Source organism: Thamnophis elegans, chromosome Z, assembly GCF_009769535.1.
Source record: "Thamnophis elegans isolate rThaEle1 chromosome Z, rThaEle1.pri, whole genome shotgun sequence".
NCBI classification, from domain to species: domain Eukaryota; kingdom Metazoa; phylum Chordata; class Lepidosauria; order Squamata; family Colubridae; genus Thamnophis; species Thamnophis elegans.
The window spans coordinates 18,423,825-18,439,062 of record NC_045558.1 but is presented as its reverse complement, the minus strand read 5'-3'; the positions used below and the strand labels follow the sequence as shown (position 1 = coordinate 18,439,062).

The window sequence follows — 15,238 nt, the reverse complement described above, 5'->3', positions numbered from 1 at the left end:
TTACCACCTGTCGGCTGTGACCAGGGGGGCATTTGCCCAGGTTCGCCTGGTGCGCCAGTTGCGACCCTACCTGAATCGGGAGGCTCTCACAACAGTCACTCGCGCCCTCGTGACCTCTAGGCTGGAATACTGCAACGTGCTCTACATGGGGCTGCTCTTGAAGAGCATCCGGCGGCTTCAGCTAGTCCAGAATGCGGCCGCGCGAGTGATTGTGGGTGCACCTCGGTTCACCCACATAACACCTATCCTCCGCGAGCTGCACTGGCTACCTGTTGATCTCCGTGTGCGCTTCAAGGTGCTTCTTACTACCTACAAAGCCCTTCATGGTAGTGGATCTGCGTACTTGGGAGACCGCCTCCTGTCAATCACCTCTTCTCGACCTATAAGATCTCACAGATTAGGCCTCCTCCGAGTGCCATCTGCCAGCCAGTGCCGGCTGGCAACTACGCTGAGGAGAGCCTTTTCAGTAGCAGCTCCGACCCTCTGGAACGATCTCCCCGTGGAGATTCATACCCTCACCACCCTTCAGACCTTCCGCACAGCCCTCAAGATCTGGCTATCCCGCCAGGCCTGGGGGTAAAGAGCATAATCCGCCCCCACCCGAATGCTGAATGAATGTTGCTTGATTTTAATTATACATTGTGTTTTTATGTTATTGTATGTTTTCCCCTCCCATACAAGTTGTTAGCCGCCCTGAGTCCCCTCAGGGAAAAGGGCGGCCTATAAATAAACTCAACTACAACTACAACTACAACTAGTGTCGGGAACAACTAGCACATATGTGCAAGCGGAACCTTTACCTTTAGTCTTAGGAAATTAATAGTGTTTATTGAGGCATATTCTCAAATAATGATGCTTAGGATTGTAATGGAGTGCTTTTTCTTTAATATAGCATAGTAATATATTTGTTCTATGAAAACAAAAGAATTGAATGCCAATCTGTAAACTGATCACCATGCCATCATAACACACACAAGCCAATACGCCTAACTATCAAAATGAATTTATTTGTAATTTGTGTAGCATGCTGTAAATTACATGAAATGCTGAAGTTGGAAAGAGCCATGAAGTTAAATGACATATAGCTTGTAAACTATTACAAATGTAATAGTGAAAGACACTAAATAATTCTATGGGAACTGCAAGAAGTGCAAAATGCAACATCAAGGACGTCTATCCTATTAAGACTTAGGTAATCATAGTTGGAAACAGCCATTTATCTGGTATAATGAAGGGTTTCCTGTGTGAGGAGAGTTGGACTAGAACAGTGGTCCCCAACCTTTTTATCGCCGCGGACCAGTCAGCCTTTGATAATTTTACCGTGGCCCGCTGAGCGCGCGCAGGGGTGGGGGGGCGTTGTTCGCGACGACACATTGATTGCGTACCTGCGCGGGGCTCTCTTCCCTGGAGCCTTTGCGCACGGCCCAGGAGCCTTTGCGCTGCAGTGATCATGTCCCCCGGCCGCTGCACGGCCCGGTGCCAGGTACTCCACGGCCCGGCACCGGTCCGCGGACCGGGGGTTGGGGACCACTGGACTAGAAGACCTCCAAAGTCACTTCAAAATCTGTTACTCTGTTTTGTTCCTACATCAACAAATACGATACAAGTTGTGTGACTTGCAGATTGGAAAAGATTGATATATACATTTAAACCTAAGAAAAGAGACACAAGTGCTTCTCATAGTTGCCTGACAAATTTAATAAATAAATAAAGACAATATGAGGACCAAATACCGAATCAATTTCAATCAATGCAAAGTTTCATGTAAGATCTTATAAAGACGACAAAATTGTCAAAGGATCCAGCAGGTTTAGAAAAGGCAGAAGGACCTGCAATCAGATAGCAGGTATTCAAGGTAAGTTGGATAATGGGGAAACAAATAAGAGTATCAGAGCAAAATGTACTTTTGTTTCACTGATTTTGGTTAAACTGTGCCAGAACATGGAATATATTAAGGCTAGAGCCGTAGCGGTAGAGATTATAATGCAGTATTGCAGGCTAACTCCGCCCACTGCCAGGAGTTCAATCCTGATTCAGCCTTCCATCCTCCTGAGGTCGATAAAGTGAAAACAGTGATTGTTGGGGTAATATGCTAAGTCTGTAAACCACCCAGAGTGCTGTAAAACACTGTGGACCAGTATATAAGTCTAATGCTATTGCTAACAAATAACCAGACAGTTGATTCTTCTTTTGAGGCATTTCTATCCTAAACAAAAAGCTACTATAATAATTATATTTAGAGAAATAAACTAGCTCACAAGAGGAAAACGAAGTAAAACAAAGATATATACTGGCCCACCCATCTGTTTAATTAAAATTTGAAGAACAGTAGAACTTGAACAAGGAGGCAATTTGAAATAATGGTTAAGTCTAGTCCTGCTTAGGCACCAAGCCAGCTGGGTGACCTTGGCCAGTTCCTCCCTCTCAAGTCCTAAGAAAAAGGTAAGGGCAAATTACTTCTGAAATCTTGCCAAGAAAACTTCAGGGAGTACTCCAGGCAGTTATCAGGAGTCAAAAACTGACTCAAAGGCATCCTTCTCTCCTTCAAAAACATCCCTAAACCCTCAAATAGAAATGACAGCTGAAATCAAAACTGGTCAAAATATACAAACAACCTGAAATATGCAAATGATTTCCACCGTCTAAGGGAAAAAAGCAATGGCTTTTAAGTCCACTATATGAGTAAAACAGGATAACATAGTTAGAAAACAGAGTTTCGAACAATGTGTCAATGGACATTCTGCTAATTCTGGAGAAGATATTAATAGCTTTATTCCCTTGGATTCAAGAGTAGATAAAGATGAACAAAAATTACGAGGTTAATTTTAATTAAGGGGAAAAAAAGGAAATGGCAGACTTCAACTAAGTCGTAAAGATTTGGGCCAAGGGTCAGAAACACATCTCATTTCCAATTTGTTTAAGTCTTTTCCCCAAAGCAGCCTATTTTCAAATGGTCCTAAGCAGCATTGAAACGATTACAAATAGTCCTCAGGTTATGACCTCAAATGGGACTGGAATTTCCTTCGCTAAGTGATGCAATCGTAAAGCATAGCATCACATGACCCCATCACTTAGCAACTATCATAGCAGCCCCAGTTGCCAATGTCATCCAGAGACCATGCAGGTCGAGAAGAAAAAATTTCATATGGCTTGAATTGTACCAAGCAGGCTGATGCAAGAGTGTCATATATAGTGAATGCAGGTGGGCATTACAGAACAGAAGCAGGCAAGTGGGTGCAACAGAAACCCAAGGGATTTCAAACTGCAAAGTGGGGCAGCTTGGAAGAAAACCAGCAGAAGCAACTCATGGAAGCTATTTGTGACTTTCCCTGCCAGTTTGCCACAAGCAAAGTCAGTGGGGAAGCCAGAAAATGGTGAGCTCATAACCACAGCTGGCTGTGATGTCATAATTCTGAGATGGGCACCCAAACAACCGGATCCCAGTCTTGTCACTGTGGGAACTCTGCAACAGCCAAAACTCCAAGGACCAGTCACAATCCTCCTTGTTCAGCACCATCGTAACTACATTAATCTTCCGTTCATAAGAAGCTGTTTTAGCATCTATATCACCAAAGCATCATTTTAGTCAAATTTTGAACGTGTACTGACAACCGCACAATTCTGTCCTTTATGCTGTTAAATTAATGCTGTTCAAATAATTTAAACAGGTATAATTCCCACAGAACCAAAAACCAGTTATACAAGAAACTAAGCTGGGCTGTGAATCAACAAGGATGGAATTTACATGCTTTTTATGCTGTGAAGGACAATATACCAAACTTGCTGGCAGATATTGTAGAAACCTGTGTATCTTGGCCAACCAAAATTCTACCTTTCCAAACAAAAGCAACTTAAGGTGGTGTAATAAGAGACTTCACTGAGCAGCTGTTTGAAAATAAAGGTGGTTTTAATTTGCTTTTGTTCATGTTAACTCTTAGCAAAAGGCAACACTTTCAAGAGCAGAATCTAAAAATTAGCCCACATCAAGTATAAAAACTATAATTTGTTAAATAGAAAAAAAAACTATTAAATACAAAAACCAGCTCTTGTATTAATTAAGAGCTACATGGGAAAAGATAAGTTAAATATGAGCTCATCCAGGTAGCAGAAATTTATATGAACTATGAAAAAGAAACTAAAGTGATGATTTGGGGGGCGGGGAGAGAAACACTGCAATAAAGCATTGACTGAAGAAACTGAAAGGGTGAAGGTTGAAGCACTGAAAGAAGGAATTTTAATAACCTCCATGCTGTTTTCTCACCTTCTCCAGAAAGATAAGAATTGCCTCTGATGTTGTTCTTTGCAAACCTTGAAAACCTGGCAGGGCAACTAAGTTAAATGGAATTGAAAAAAAAAAAGCATGCCAAAGTCAGATTTCAGAACAGTATCTCATGCTAATTGTAGTTTGACTATAGGTGGTGATATCCAGCCATCTGTTTGAAGCTCCATCTAGCATACAAAGTGGCAGTTTAGTGTATTTTTTAAGGTATCAGGCTGCAGACTGAGAGACCACGAGTTCGAGACTCATCTTGGGCCAATTTCTCTCTCAGGAAGAAGGTACAAGCAAATCACTTCTAAAGCCTTTGCCAAGCAGGGATTTGTTCAGGCAGTCACACAAGTCACCTGAGCTGAATATACACACTAGTATACAACTGAGTCTACAACTAGCAGCTGTTTGAAGTTATGACAAAACCTAGGGATAACTTGCAATCTGGATTCAAAGTTCTGATGGTTGCTATATGTGCCCTTCAGTCATGTGACTGCACTTCAAATTCTTGGCAATTTGAAAAACAAAGGGACGGGGGGCTCAGTGGCTAAGACATTGAGGTTGTCGATCAGAAAGGTCGGCGGTTTGAATCCCTAGCGACACATAACAGAGTGAGCTCTCATTACTTGTCCCAGCTTCTGCCAACCTAGCAGTTCAAAAGCATGTAAAAATGCAAGTAGAAAATAGGAACCACCTTTGGGGGAAAGTAACAGTGTTCCGTGCACCTTTGGCATTTAGTCATGCCGGCCACATGACCATAGAGTCATCTTTGGACAGTGCTGGCTCTTTGGCTTTGAAACGGAGATGATTACCACCTGCTAGAGTCGCGAACGACTAGCACATATGTGCGAGGGGAAGCTTTGCCTTTATACAACTGAGAATGGAGTATTCTCAAGTGACATCAGTATTTGGGGTTTATAGATTTGTATAAACTATAATTTGTGATTATTTTTGAAGCATTCAAAAATGGCTGCTTTACTTGCCCCTTCAGTCATGTGACTGCACTTCAAATTCTTGGCAATTGGGTTGCACTTGGGACATTGCTGGAATATCCCATGATCATGTGACAATATTTTATGATGGTTTTGTTGAAACCTAACATTAACTTCTGGTTTTCACAAAACTCAGTCCATTGTGGACCATTTAATGACCATGGCATTTGCTTTACAGTTGCCATTTCTGCATAATGACCTCCATAGGTCATTATGGAGAATGCTTGATCATATACACAAACACACACAAAGACACATAGATACATATCCAAAATATCTATGACTCCGAAAGGCATTTATGTCTAAGCCTCAGTGACAAATTTGCTTGGACATAAGCTCCATCAATGTCATACATACATATAATATATGAAGCCTTAGTCTTACCATCCATCCCGCATTCAGTCTTTTTTTTAATAATTGGTGTATGTCTGAGTCCACAATTAAACATGTGGAGGAGAGGGATGAAAAATGATTCAATCTGTCTTGATTATAAAACAAAGCAAAAAAAAAAAAGTATATTTAACCATACCTGATTGTGTTAAATCTTATTGTTTACAGCAAGTTCTGTCTCCTGCCATGTAATTAACTTTTCATTTTCCTATCATAAAGGTTCCTTCTAACCCATAACAAAAGATGTAATTTGCATGATACTAGGTTTAATTTTTTTTGGAGCACTGCTTCCTACAAAAGCATTATCAGCTCTTGAGAATACAGCTCTGCTTCTTAATTTGAAAAATACTCCTCTGACAGCCTGCATTCACATAATTATATCGGAAGGAAAAATAGAACAGTAATTCAATACATTTCTGAGACAAACCTGATCCTACAATTGAGATGTGTGTTATATTAGTGTTGAGCTTTGTGTTGTTTTACATATAAATAAGTTCCCAAATAAGCTGCTATAGACCACAAGGCTTTCTTCTCAAGTAAATGTGTAAATCTCAGGTTGCAAAACACATATAGTCATAAGGATTTCTAATGGGAACTAAATCCCTATACAAGCATTAGGCATGGAACCTGTCCATTAGGTCGTAAGTCTTGACAGCCGTATAACAGGCTGGCCATATGATCAACCCAATCTTATGACCTTTTCTATGGAGGTCATATGCAGAAATGGCAACTGTAAAGCAAATGCCATGGTCATTAAATGGTCCACAATGGACTGAGTTTTGTGAGAACCAGAAGTTAATGTTAGGTTTCAACAAAACCATCATAAAATATTGTCACATGATCATGGGATATTCCAGCAGTGTCCCAAGTGCAACCCAATTGCCAAGAATTTGAAGTGCAGTCACATGACTGAAGGGGCAAGTAAAGCAGCCATTATAACTTTGAATATAGACTGGAAATATCCTAGGTAGGTTTGTCATAACTTCAAACAGCTGCTTGTTGTAAACTTATAGCTTACCAGTTGTAAATCAAGCTTTACCTGTAAATTTAAATTGCTTATGAGAAAAACATTACATTTGCAATTAGTTTTATCTGCAGTACTTGATAAAGACTTTTGAACCAGGTTCTGAGGTTCAGCAGCTGAAATCTTAAAACATATCTATTTTGTTACGTGATATTTTAAAATATGATGTGTGTGTTTATAAATACACAAATGCATGTAAGGGCATGTGTTATAATATGTATGATTGAAATAGATAATTATTTTTAAACATCAGCATTCAACACTTTTTACAATTTAATCTAAAGCAAAAGTCATAATGCAATGGAAGATACATTCTCCTCTGTGGGGGATCCCAAATAAAACTCCCAGAATATCCAGATAACGTTGGAAAAGCTGCTTGAAATATTGGAATGCTGTAGACATAATGCAGAATGCTAGGTTGATGAACCTCAGATCTGATTTGGGGGTTTGTATTCACATAGTGTGCTATGGCCATCCCTTTAACAATGAAGACAAAATCATGCACCATATTAGACGCTAACAATATTTAAAATGCAAACTTATTACTGCACATTATTATTTATGACACCGTTGAAAATTAATCCAAACATTTTGAATAAACTTCCTCTAGTTTATATCTGAAAACACCAGACAGTTCAAAAGTTTATTATTCCAGTACAAGTATATGGCAAATTTACCATCCAGAAAACCAAAACATTGTTTCTGAGTCAGGTTAAATGCACTGTGCACCCATGTTTACTATTTTCTTGCCTGAAGTAATAAAGTAACATTTCTAAGATGGGAGCATACAATAGTTTAGAAGCCAAATATCCATTTGAGGAAATGTTTTAAAACTCAGCAATTGATGCTTCTAGCGTTAAGAGATCGATTGAAGTACAATGCGCGACTTCTCACTCAAGGAAAATACAGAGATATTTCCTTTAAAATATCCATGTTTAAATATATAAAAACTGTAATACCAGAATCTTCTGCAAATCTGGACTATATCTAGATATTAGAGAATACCCATGTATTAAATACATTTGGCATATACAGAATTCAAAAGTAACGGCTTTAAATTTAAGGGACACTTGGTCTTATTAAGACATCAAGTCAATAGGAACATTCAATGATTGTTCTCTAGTTAACTTAAATATAAGGATGCAACAATAAAATATGTATGTACTATACCAGAGGTGGGTTGCCTATTTTTTTGCTACTGGTTTGGGCATGTGTGCATGTGCATGAGTGTCTGGGCAGGTAGGCGGAGCCTCAGAACTGGCAGCAACCCACCTCTTACTATACCCTGTTTAAAATGTGTGCTATTACCACTAGAATAGTGTTTCTCAAACTTGACGACTTTAAGATGTATGGACTCAACTCCCAGAACTCCCCAGCCAGGTATGGAAAAGTCCAAATATCTTAAAGCTTCCAAGTTGAAAAACATTGCAGCAAAGGCACAAATGACCAAGATCAAATTATCATACTTTAGATACATTATGCAATATGTAACTGTGTGGAGAAGTCTGTTAATGCAAGGGGAAGTGGAAGGAAATAGAAAGGACCACAGAAGCAAAGTGCATGAACTAATTAAGAGTGGTCATGAGTGCACTATGGAAGACCTAAAGGAACAGATTAGTAAACATAGGCTGGACCACATTAACCCTAATACAGTTGGTGGATTATAATCTAGCAACCAGTATGAACTCAGATGCTTCAGTTTTATAATCCATGTTTTATTTGCTGTCAAACCCAGTCACTTTGACTTTATATAACAAACCACCATTAAAGCATGGTCCAGTGAGATGCCTAAATCAGGTCATTGATTATCTCTCAATTTAACTTTATTTCCCAATCTAGTCTTCTCTCAATATGGTGGGGATTGCAACGCCTAGAATTCATTATCATGCTGGCAGAATTGCCTGTCAGAATTTTGGAATTGTAATTTTGATGCATTTATGACACATTGGTGAGGGATTAATTTACCTATTTTAGAATAGAAAAGTCATTTGTGTGTCTCTCATTGGATGAAAACATACACTGCTTTTTATAATTTTGCATAGTGAAGAGCAGAAATCCTTCTTGTGCTTCAACAAGCAGCCTGACGTTTCTGTCAGCAGGTTCCTCCAAGCCTATCTTTTTCCTGGAAATCAATTTTCCTTTTCATAACAAGATTATGATTATTGAACTTTGTGTGATGGTTCAGTACACTAACACATACTCTAAATAACTATTTAGACTTGATTTTTCAGGTTCAAGGGTCACATTTCATTTTCTTCAGTAGCCATCTCCATCCCCCAGCCTTTTGACTTTGTCCACAAACTTTTTATTCTACTTCACTATCTCTGCACTAAAGTCCATGAATTTGGACAAGGAACATGGGAACAAAACAAAATAAAAAAAATATATTCATACTTTCAGAGTAGAACTTTCCACTCAGAAAGGCAGAAAGGAGCACATTAGCTCCAAATATTTCATGCCATTGTGTGTTGTCTACAGCTACCCCTAAAACCATCATCCACTTTTTCAGCAAAATGGAAGGACCTAGAAGTAAACAATCTCCAGGGTGAAAAATTTGCAGGCAAATATAATCAGCCCAAGGAAAGTTACAGGATTTCATCAATGTTGCTTTCTTTCTTTCTCAACACATCCTTGGTATCAGAACTGCAAAAATTAATAAACATCGAAACAAGCTTCTACAAGCCAGAAAGGCAAGTTAGATTGTATGATTAAGAGCAACTGCCCTAGACAAAACTGCTCCTACACTTTTAACACTTAAAGGAACAGCCCATTCACTGGTTGCTTGTGTTTCCAGGAGATAACCATGTAAATGAGAGCCCCATCTCCAGAGTGGCTTACCATTTGCCCTCCCCTTCTCAAGAGACAAATAGTCTTGCACATGGGCTGCTTTTCTAAAAATGCAGGGGGAAAAAATACTATTCCTGTGTTAAACTTGGCCTACACTATAACCAAAGCAAAGGGGTTCTTTTTCTCCAATAATCCCCCCACTTTAGAAATAGTTATCCAACTCATGTGTTGCTAGTGTTTATGTTTAACTAAAATGAGGTGGGAGCACAGAATTTCTTCAAACACAAAGAAACCTCCACCAAACACGGTTCTCCCTAAAAAGCATGTGGACTCCATGATTGTTTAATGTTTATTTTCCAGCTTCACCACCACCACCACTTTTCCCCCCACCTTGGGCCTGGACTGGCTTAGAAAGCCTGGGCTGGATTGAAATCGTGCAGGAATTACCACCCGAAGAATGAAACTTGCACACTGGGAACGGAGTGGGGGAAAGAGCAGGCTAAAAGTGCGTGCGTGTTACGACCGCGGTCGCATGTTGTGCAAAGCTATGGTCGTCTTTGGTACCGATGCAGTAGAGCACCGTACAGATCCCAACGTTCACTGCGAGGAGACCGACGAAGAGCTTAATCCCACCCGTGATCTGGCCGGGAAGAGAAAGGCACGAGAGGCTCCCCAAAGCTTCGGGGACGAGTGGAGAGGCAAGTCAGCGGGAGGAGGAGGAAAGCTACAGGCCTGGCGGGGCACTTGCGGGTTTCCCCGGCACCTAAACAACAAAGAGTTGAGGCCCCAGACGTCACCCGCGACCCTTCGCAACTGTGTATCTCTCTCCGCCCGGTCTCGGAAACAAATCTCGGCTTGCTCCACAAAGCGGATGGAACTACGCACCCGACCACACCAACCCCTGGCGGAGAGCTGCGGGTTTCCTCGCCCGCGCTCTCGGCTAGCTTCCCAGCCGGCTGAAAGCTACAGGAGCTCGGCGGCGACGCTGGAAAGTTTACCGAGGTGAAAGGGAGGGAAGCGAGGAAGCGGCCGCAGCTCTCCCAACTCTCTTTTCCCCGCTTCCTCAGGGAGCTTTTTCACCTCTGGCTCGCGCGTCCCACAAACGCGCCCAAAAGATCGGCGGGGCGAGGGAGGAGAGGAGAGTCCCTCGGCGGTCCCTCTCCTCGTGCCCGCCAAGCGATCAGCCTGAAGCCCCTTCAGCCACCACTTTTCCTCTCCTGCCTTGCCTCCCTCCCCCTTCCAGGAAGCGCCATATTGATCCCAGGCGCCCTCGTTCACTCCCTCACTCCCTCCCTCCTCCTCCGGCTGCGCCTTCTTCGCCTCTCTCTCTCTCTCTAACCCATCGCTCCTCAACCAGGCGCTCGCCCCCTCCCTCCGACAGCGGGTGCCTCCGCCGCGGCCCCGGGGAGCGTTCCCAACTCACCTTGGCGATTGCCTTCCTGTACCTGGTGAGAGCTTGTTCGATCAGACTCAAAACTTTCATGTTCCCGTCCCCGCAGGGCACGACCACCCGGGTCCTGCCGAAACAAACGGTGACTTTCATCTTTTTTCTGAATCTGCCTCCAGACACGGCCCTCCAAGAGAAGCGATTGAACGACTCTCTCCACCCGAATCTGCTTTGGCCGGTCACGGGAGGTCGATCTTTGGGGGGCCGTTTGCTCTTGCTGGGCCACCAGCGCCAAGCGGGAGCCCGGCCCGAGGGCGGGCGCCTCACGCTGCGGCAACCAAAGAGGCAGAATCGTGCCGCTATTCCGGAGGACTGGACGACGGGTTCACATGCTGCGGGCCGGGAAGGGGAGGGAGCCGACAGCGCTACGCACGCCTGCTCGCTGCTCGTCTGCTGCCTTCCTGGCGCGCCCGCAACTGCCTGTGGCCACCTGTTCGGCGTCTCTCCTGAGCGCAGCCAGGCGGCGGCTCTCACTCCCTTCGCCTCACTCATGTTGCAGAAAAAGGGCGGATTGTCTCCCCGCCAAGGCTATGCCGGGTATTGCTTTTATTGCCTCGTTTCCCCCCACGCCCACTACCTGGGAGCCTGAATAAAGAGCCCTTCCGTTGTAAAATCAATTAACTCAGGGAGCGGGGGGAAATTGTTCACTCTTCTTAAGCGTTTTTTTCTTTCCCCTAGCAGCTCCATAAAGTTAATCCCGTTTCGGTGGGTTCCTTGCTTTGCTACTAAGTTTTACCCCGTCCCCTCAAACTTAAGTCTTGCAAGCATCTTTAAAGGCCACGACAATTCCATTCCATCTTAATTTAAAAGGAAAAAGTCCTACAAAGGTTAGGCTACATTTTCAGGGCACACGAATTTCCCAAGCACAAAATAGCCCCCAGTTTACAACTATTTGCTTAGTGGCCACCTGAAGTTACAGGTCACTGAAAAAAGAGTGATGCATGACCATTTTTCACACTTATGACCATTGCAGCATTCCATGGTTACATAAGCAAAAATTCAGATGCTTGGCAACTGGCATGTATCTATGATGGTTGCAGTGACACAGGATCATCTCCTTTTGGGACCTGATAAGCAAAGTGGGTGGAGAAGCCAGATTCACTGAATCTCGAAACTACAGCACAGTCCTTTAAGAAATTCCAAGAAGGCTCCACACCAACTCAGGTGCAAATGATGACACAGATAAGCCTCCAGGTGACCTTGAAACACTCTAAAAGAATTCAAATGTCCAGCTGCCTGCAATGAGTATAAATCCTTCCATTCTCTACCACCCAGGCACAGCTGAAGAAGCTTCTTGTATGAGAAGCAAAATGTCTTCAAAGAAGAACCATAAAGTCCACTTGCCTTTTGAAAAACATTTTTGGGACAACTGTGACTGAGAACCTCCGTAGACAGATTCACTGAACTATGTTATTGATTTAACAACTGCAGTGATTTGCTGAACAGCAGTGATCATAAAATGGGGCAAACTCACTTAACCATATAAATTTTGGCATCAACTATGTTAAGTAAATTGGGCATTCCTGTAGCCATCCATCCATCCATCCAGATTTCAGCCTAGAGCAGTGATGGCTAACCATTTCCGACCGAGCGCCCAAAGCACATGCACCCAAACTCCCAAAATTCAATGTGTGCCCTGGGCATGCGCCCCACACCTCCACATGCACCCCACACCCCATGCATGCACATGCCCCTTGCATATGCACCACATGCCCACCAGCTCCCTATGCATGCACACCCAGCTGCACTTGTGCATGTGGTGCCCTGCACACGCCCCCCACATGCGCAGAAGAGACCCAAAGACCACCTGGCTGGTGGGAGGCACACACACATGTGCAGCAGAGTTGAATTGGGGTGATGGCTTGCATACCCACAAAGAGGGTGCTGCATGCCCCTTGTGGCACCCGTACTATAGATTCTCCATCATAGGCCTGGAGTATTGGGCAAACCTAGTTTATATGACTAATCTCTCCTGCAAAACTGGGGTAAATGGGTGGTCCAGGATTAATCCTGAATAAATCTGCCATCTGAACAAAGTAAAGATTGTGATTTAGTAAACATTACTCAGTTGTAGACCATAAAATACACAACAGGGGCACGGTCCAGGGTACTAGTGCATCTAGTTTAGCAGTATTATTGAAGATACAAGGCTCTAAACCTGAACAAGTTAAAATGGGATTGAAATCCTCTTTATGCCAGAGAAGCCCTGATGTGGGCTTTTATTCCCTAAACAAGAGCATTTAAGATTATTCCATTTTCTTGAGTGAGTTGAGTCTTTGGAATAAGCATGATGGGATGCCTTGAACGGAGGGTTGGACTAGAAGACCTTTGAGGACCTTTCCAGCCCTATGATTCTATGTTCTATGAAGAGCATCACTTTGCAGAGGAGGTACCCAGGTTATGCTACCTAACAGAGTTGTGATTGTGGAGAAAATAGGAAGAGGATGGAGTAGTAAGTACAGGTAGTCTCAACTCACAACCACAATCGAGCCCAAAATTTCTATTGTTAAGTGGGTTTTGCTCCATTTTACAACCTTTATTGTGACAGTCATTAAGTGAATCACTACAGTTAAGCTAGTAACATGGTTCTAGAGTGAATTTAGCTTTTCCAATAACTTTGCTTGCCAGAAGGTTGCAAAAGGTGTTCCCATGACTCTGGGACACTGCAGCTATCATAAATATGTGCCAGTTGCCCTGGATCCAAATTTTGATCATGTGACTATGGGGATGCTTCAACTCTGAGTATGACAAACAACCGCAAGTCATTTTTTTCAATACTATTTTAACCCTTGAAAGGTTGTAAAGAATGATTGTAAGTCAAGAGCTACCTTTATGTTCCTTGTCTTGAATTCCTTATGAAAGGATAAAGGCAGGATAAAAAAAAAATCTAATAAATAAGCTCTGATGAAAGAGCTTAATTTCTCTGCAAAACTGAGAGTAGAAGTTTTGAACCTTAATGGGGGGACAGAGTAGTCGACTTTTTAGTAGTTGGAGCAACTTTGGAATTAGTTGTGTTGTTTTCCCACAACAGTTACAATCCCTCATCTACACCAGAATATCATCCCTTCATCAGAATGCCTATGGAGATTCTCAGCCGTCCAGGTCATGGTAGCCCTGACAAGAGATAGTATTCAGCTGGTTTGGACAAGTTCACCAGAACCGCTAATGGAAATCGTAGGTGGCCCTGCCTCTGCCACCTGTCCAGGCTCTATGCCGTCCTATTTAGGCATGTTTTTTAAGCCAAGTGCATGCATGGAAGGCACATGTGTGAGCAAAGTGCATCCGTGGAAGGCGGGGCGCATGTACCAAGCGGGCAGGTGCGCACGGGGTGAACTGGTGGTAACAAAATGTGAAACCCACCGCTGGTTCTGAAGGTGATTTTTGAAAAGGCAACTAACTGGACTTGTTTTCTTCCTTGAAAGACGTTTAGCTTCTCATCCCAGAAGCTTCTCCAGTCCTGAAGAATTGTTCCGTTCTGAAGAACCGAAGAAACTTCTCGGATGAGAAGCAAAATCCAGTTTCGCTTCTGGAAAAAAAAACAAGAAAGTCCAGTTGCCTTTTCAAAAAGCACCTTCAGGACCAGCGGTAGGTTTCACATTTTGTTACCACCGGTTCGCCCCATGCATGCCTGCCCGTTTTGTGCATGTGCCCAGCCTTCCGCGCATGCGCTTTGCTCACTCACACACCTTCCATGCATGTGCTCAGCTTCAAAAACATGCTAAACGTCTTTCAAAGAAAAAACAAGAGAGTACTGCTGTCCCATGAAAAAGAAACTTTGGAACCCTCCAGCAGAATGTTTTAAAACATTTGCTTGCCACTCTAATTTTTTTTCCGCAGATCATTTCTCTCCCCACACCCCACCCCAAAAAACACTTCCCTACAGGAAAAGTATCCATGGCTATTCAAAAAAGTCAAAACAATGCTCATCGCTGTTTGATCAAAAATGTGCTCCTTTTTCTGGGTATCGCAAAGCACGTAAATGAGGACAGGGTTTCGATTACACAATTATGGCTGCCATCTTGACTTTTTTGACCCTGCTATCCATACCCTCAAAGTAACAGGTGTACTTTATGGGAAAGTTTGTAAGTCCCATTAGGAACCTTGGGACATTTTTATAAGCAGATGATGTTGAAAATCGAAGCTTTGCTTTACTTGGCAGCATCTCATTTTACTGTTTCTTTTTTCCCCAATAGCAATAGCAATAGCAGTAGACTTATATACCGCTTCATAGGGCTTTCAGCCCTCTCTAAGCGGTTTACAGAGAGTCAGCATATTGCCCCCAACAATCTGGGTCCTCATTTTACCCACCTCGGAAGGATGGAAGGCTGAGT

At 42.8% G+C, this 15,238-nt stretch overlaps 1 protein-coding gene across 1 annotated transcript in view; it reads right to left on the bottom strand.

The window, feature by feature from the left end:
• PARD3 (par-3 family cell polarity regulator) overlaps nucleotides 1-11,382 on the bottom strand; it is a 492,108-nt gene extending 480,726 nt beyond the window's left edge. Inside the window, exon 1 of the mRNA XM_032237658.1 lies at nucleotides 10,884-11,382. Within this exon, the coding sequence (XP_032093549.1) occupies nucleotides 10,884-11,003 (120 nt within the window). The 5' untranslated portion in view covers nucleotides 11,004-11,382. The remainder of the gene's footprint in view (nucleotides 1-10,883) is intronic.
• Nucleotides 11,383-15,238: the final 3,856 nt, after the last annotated feature.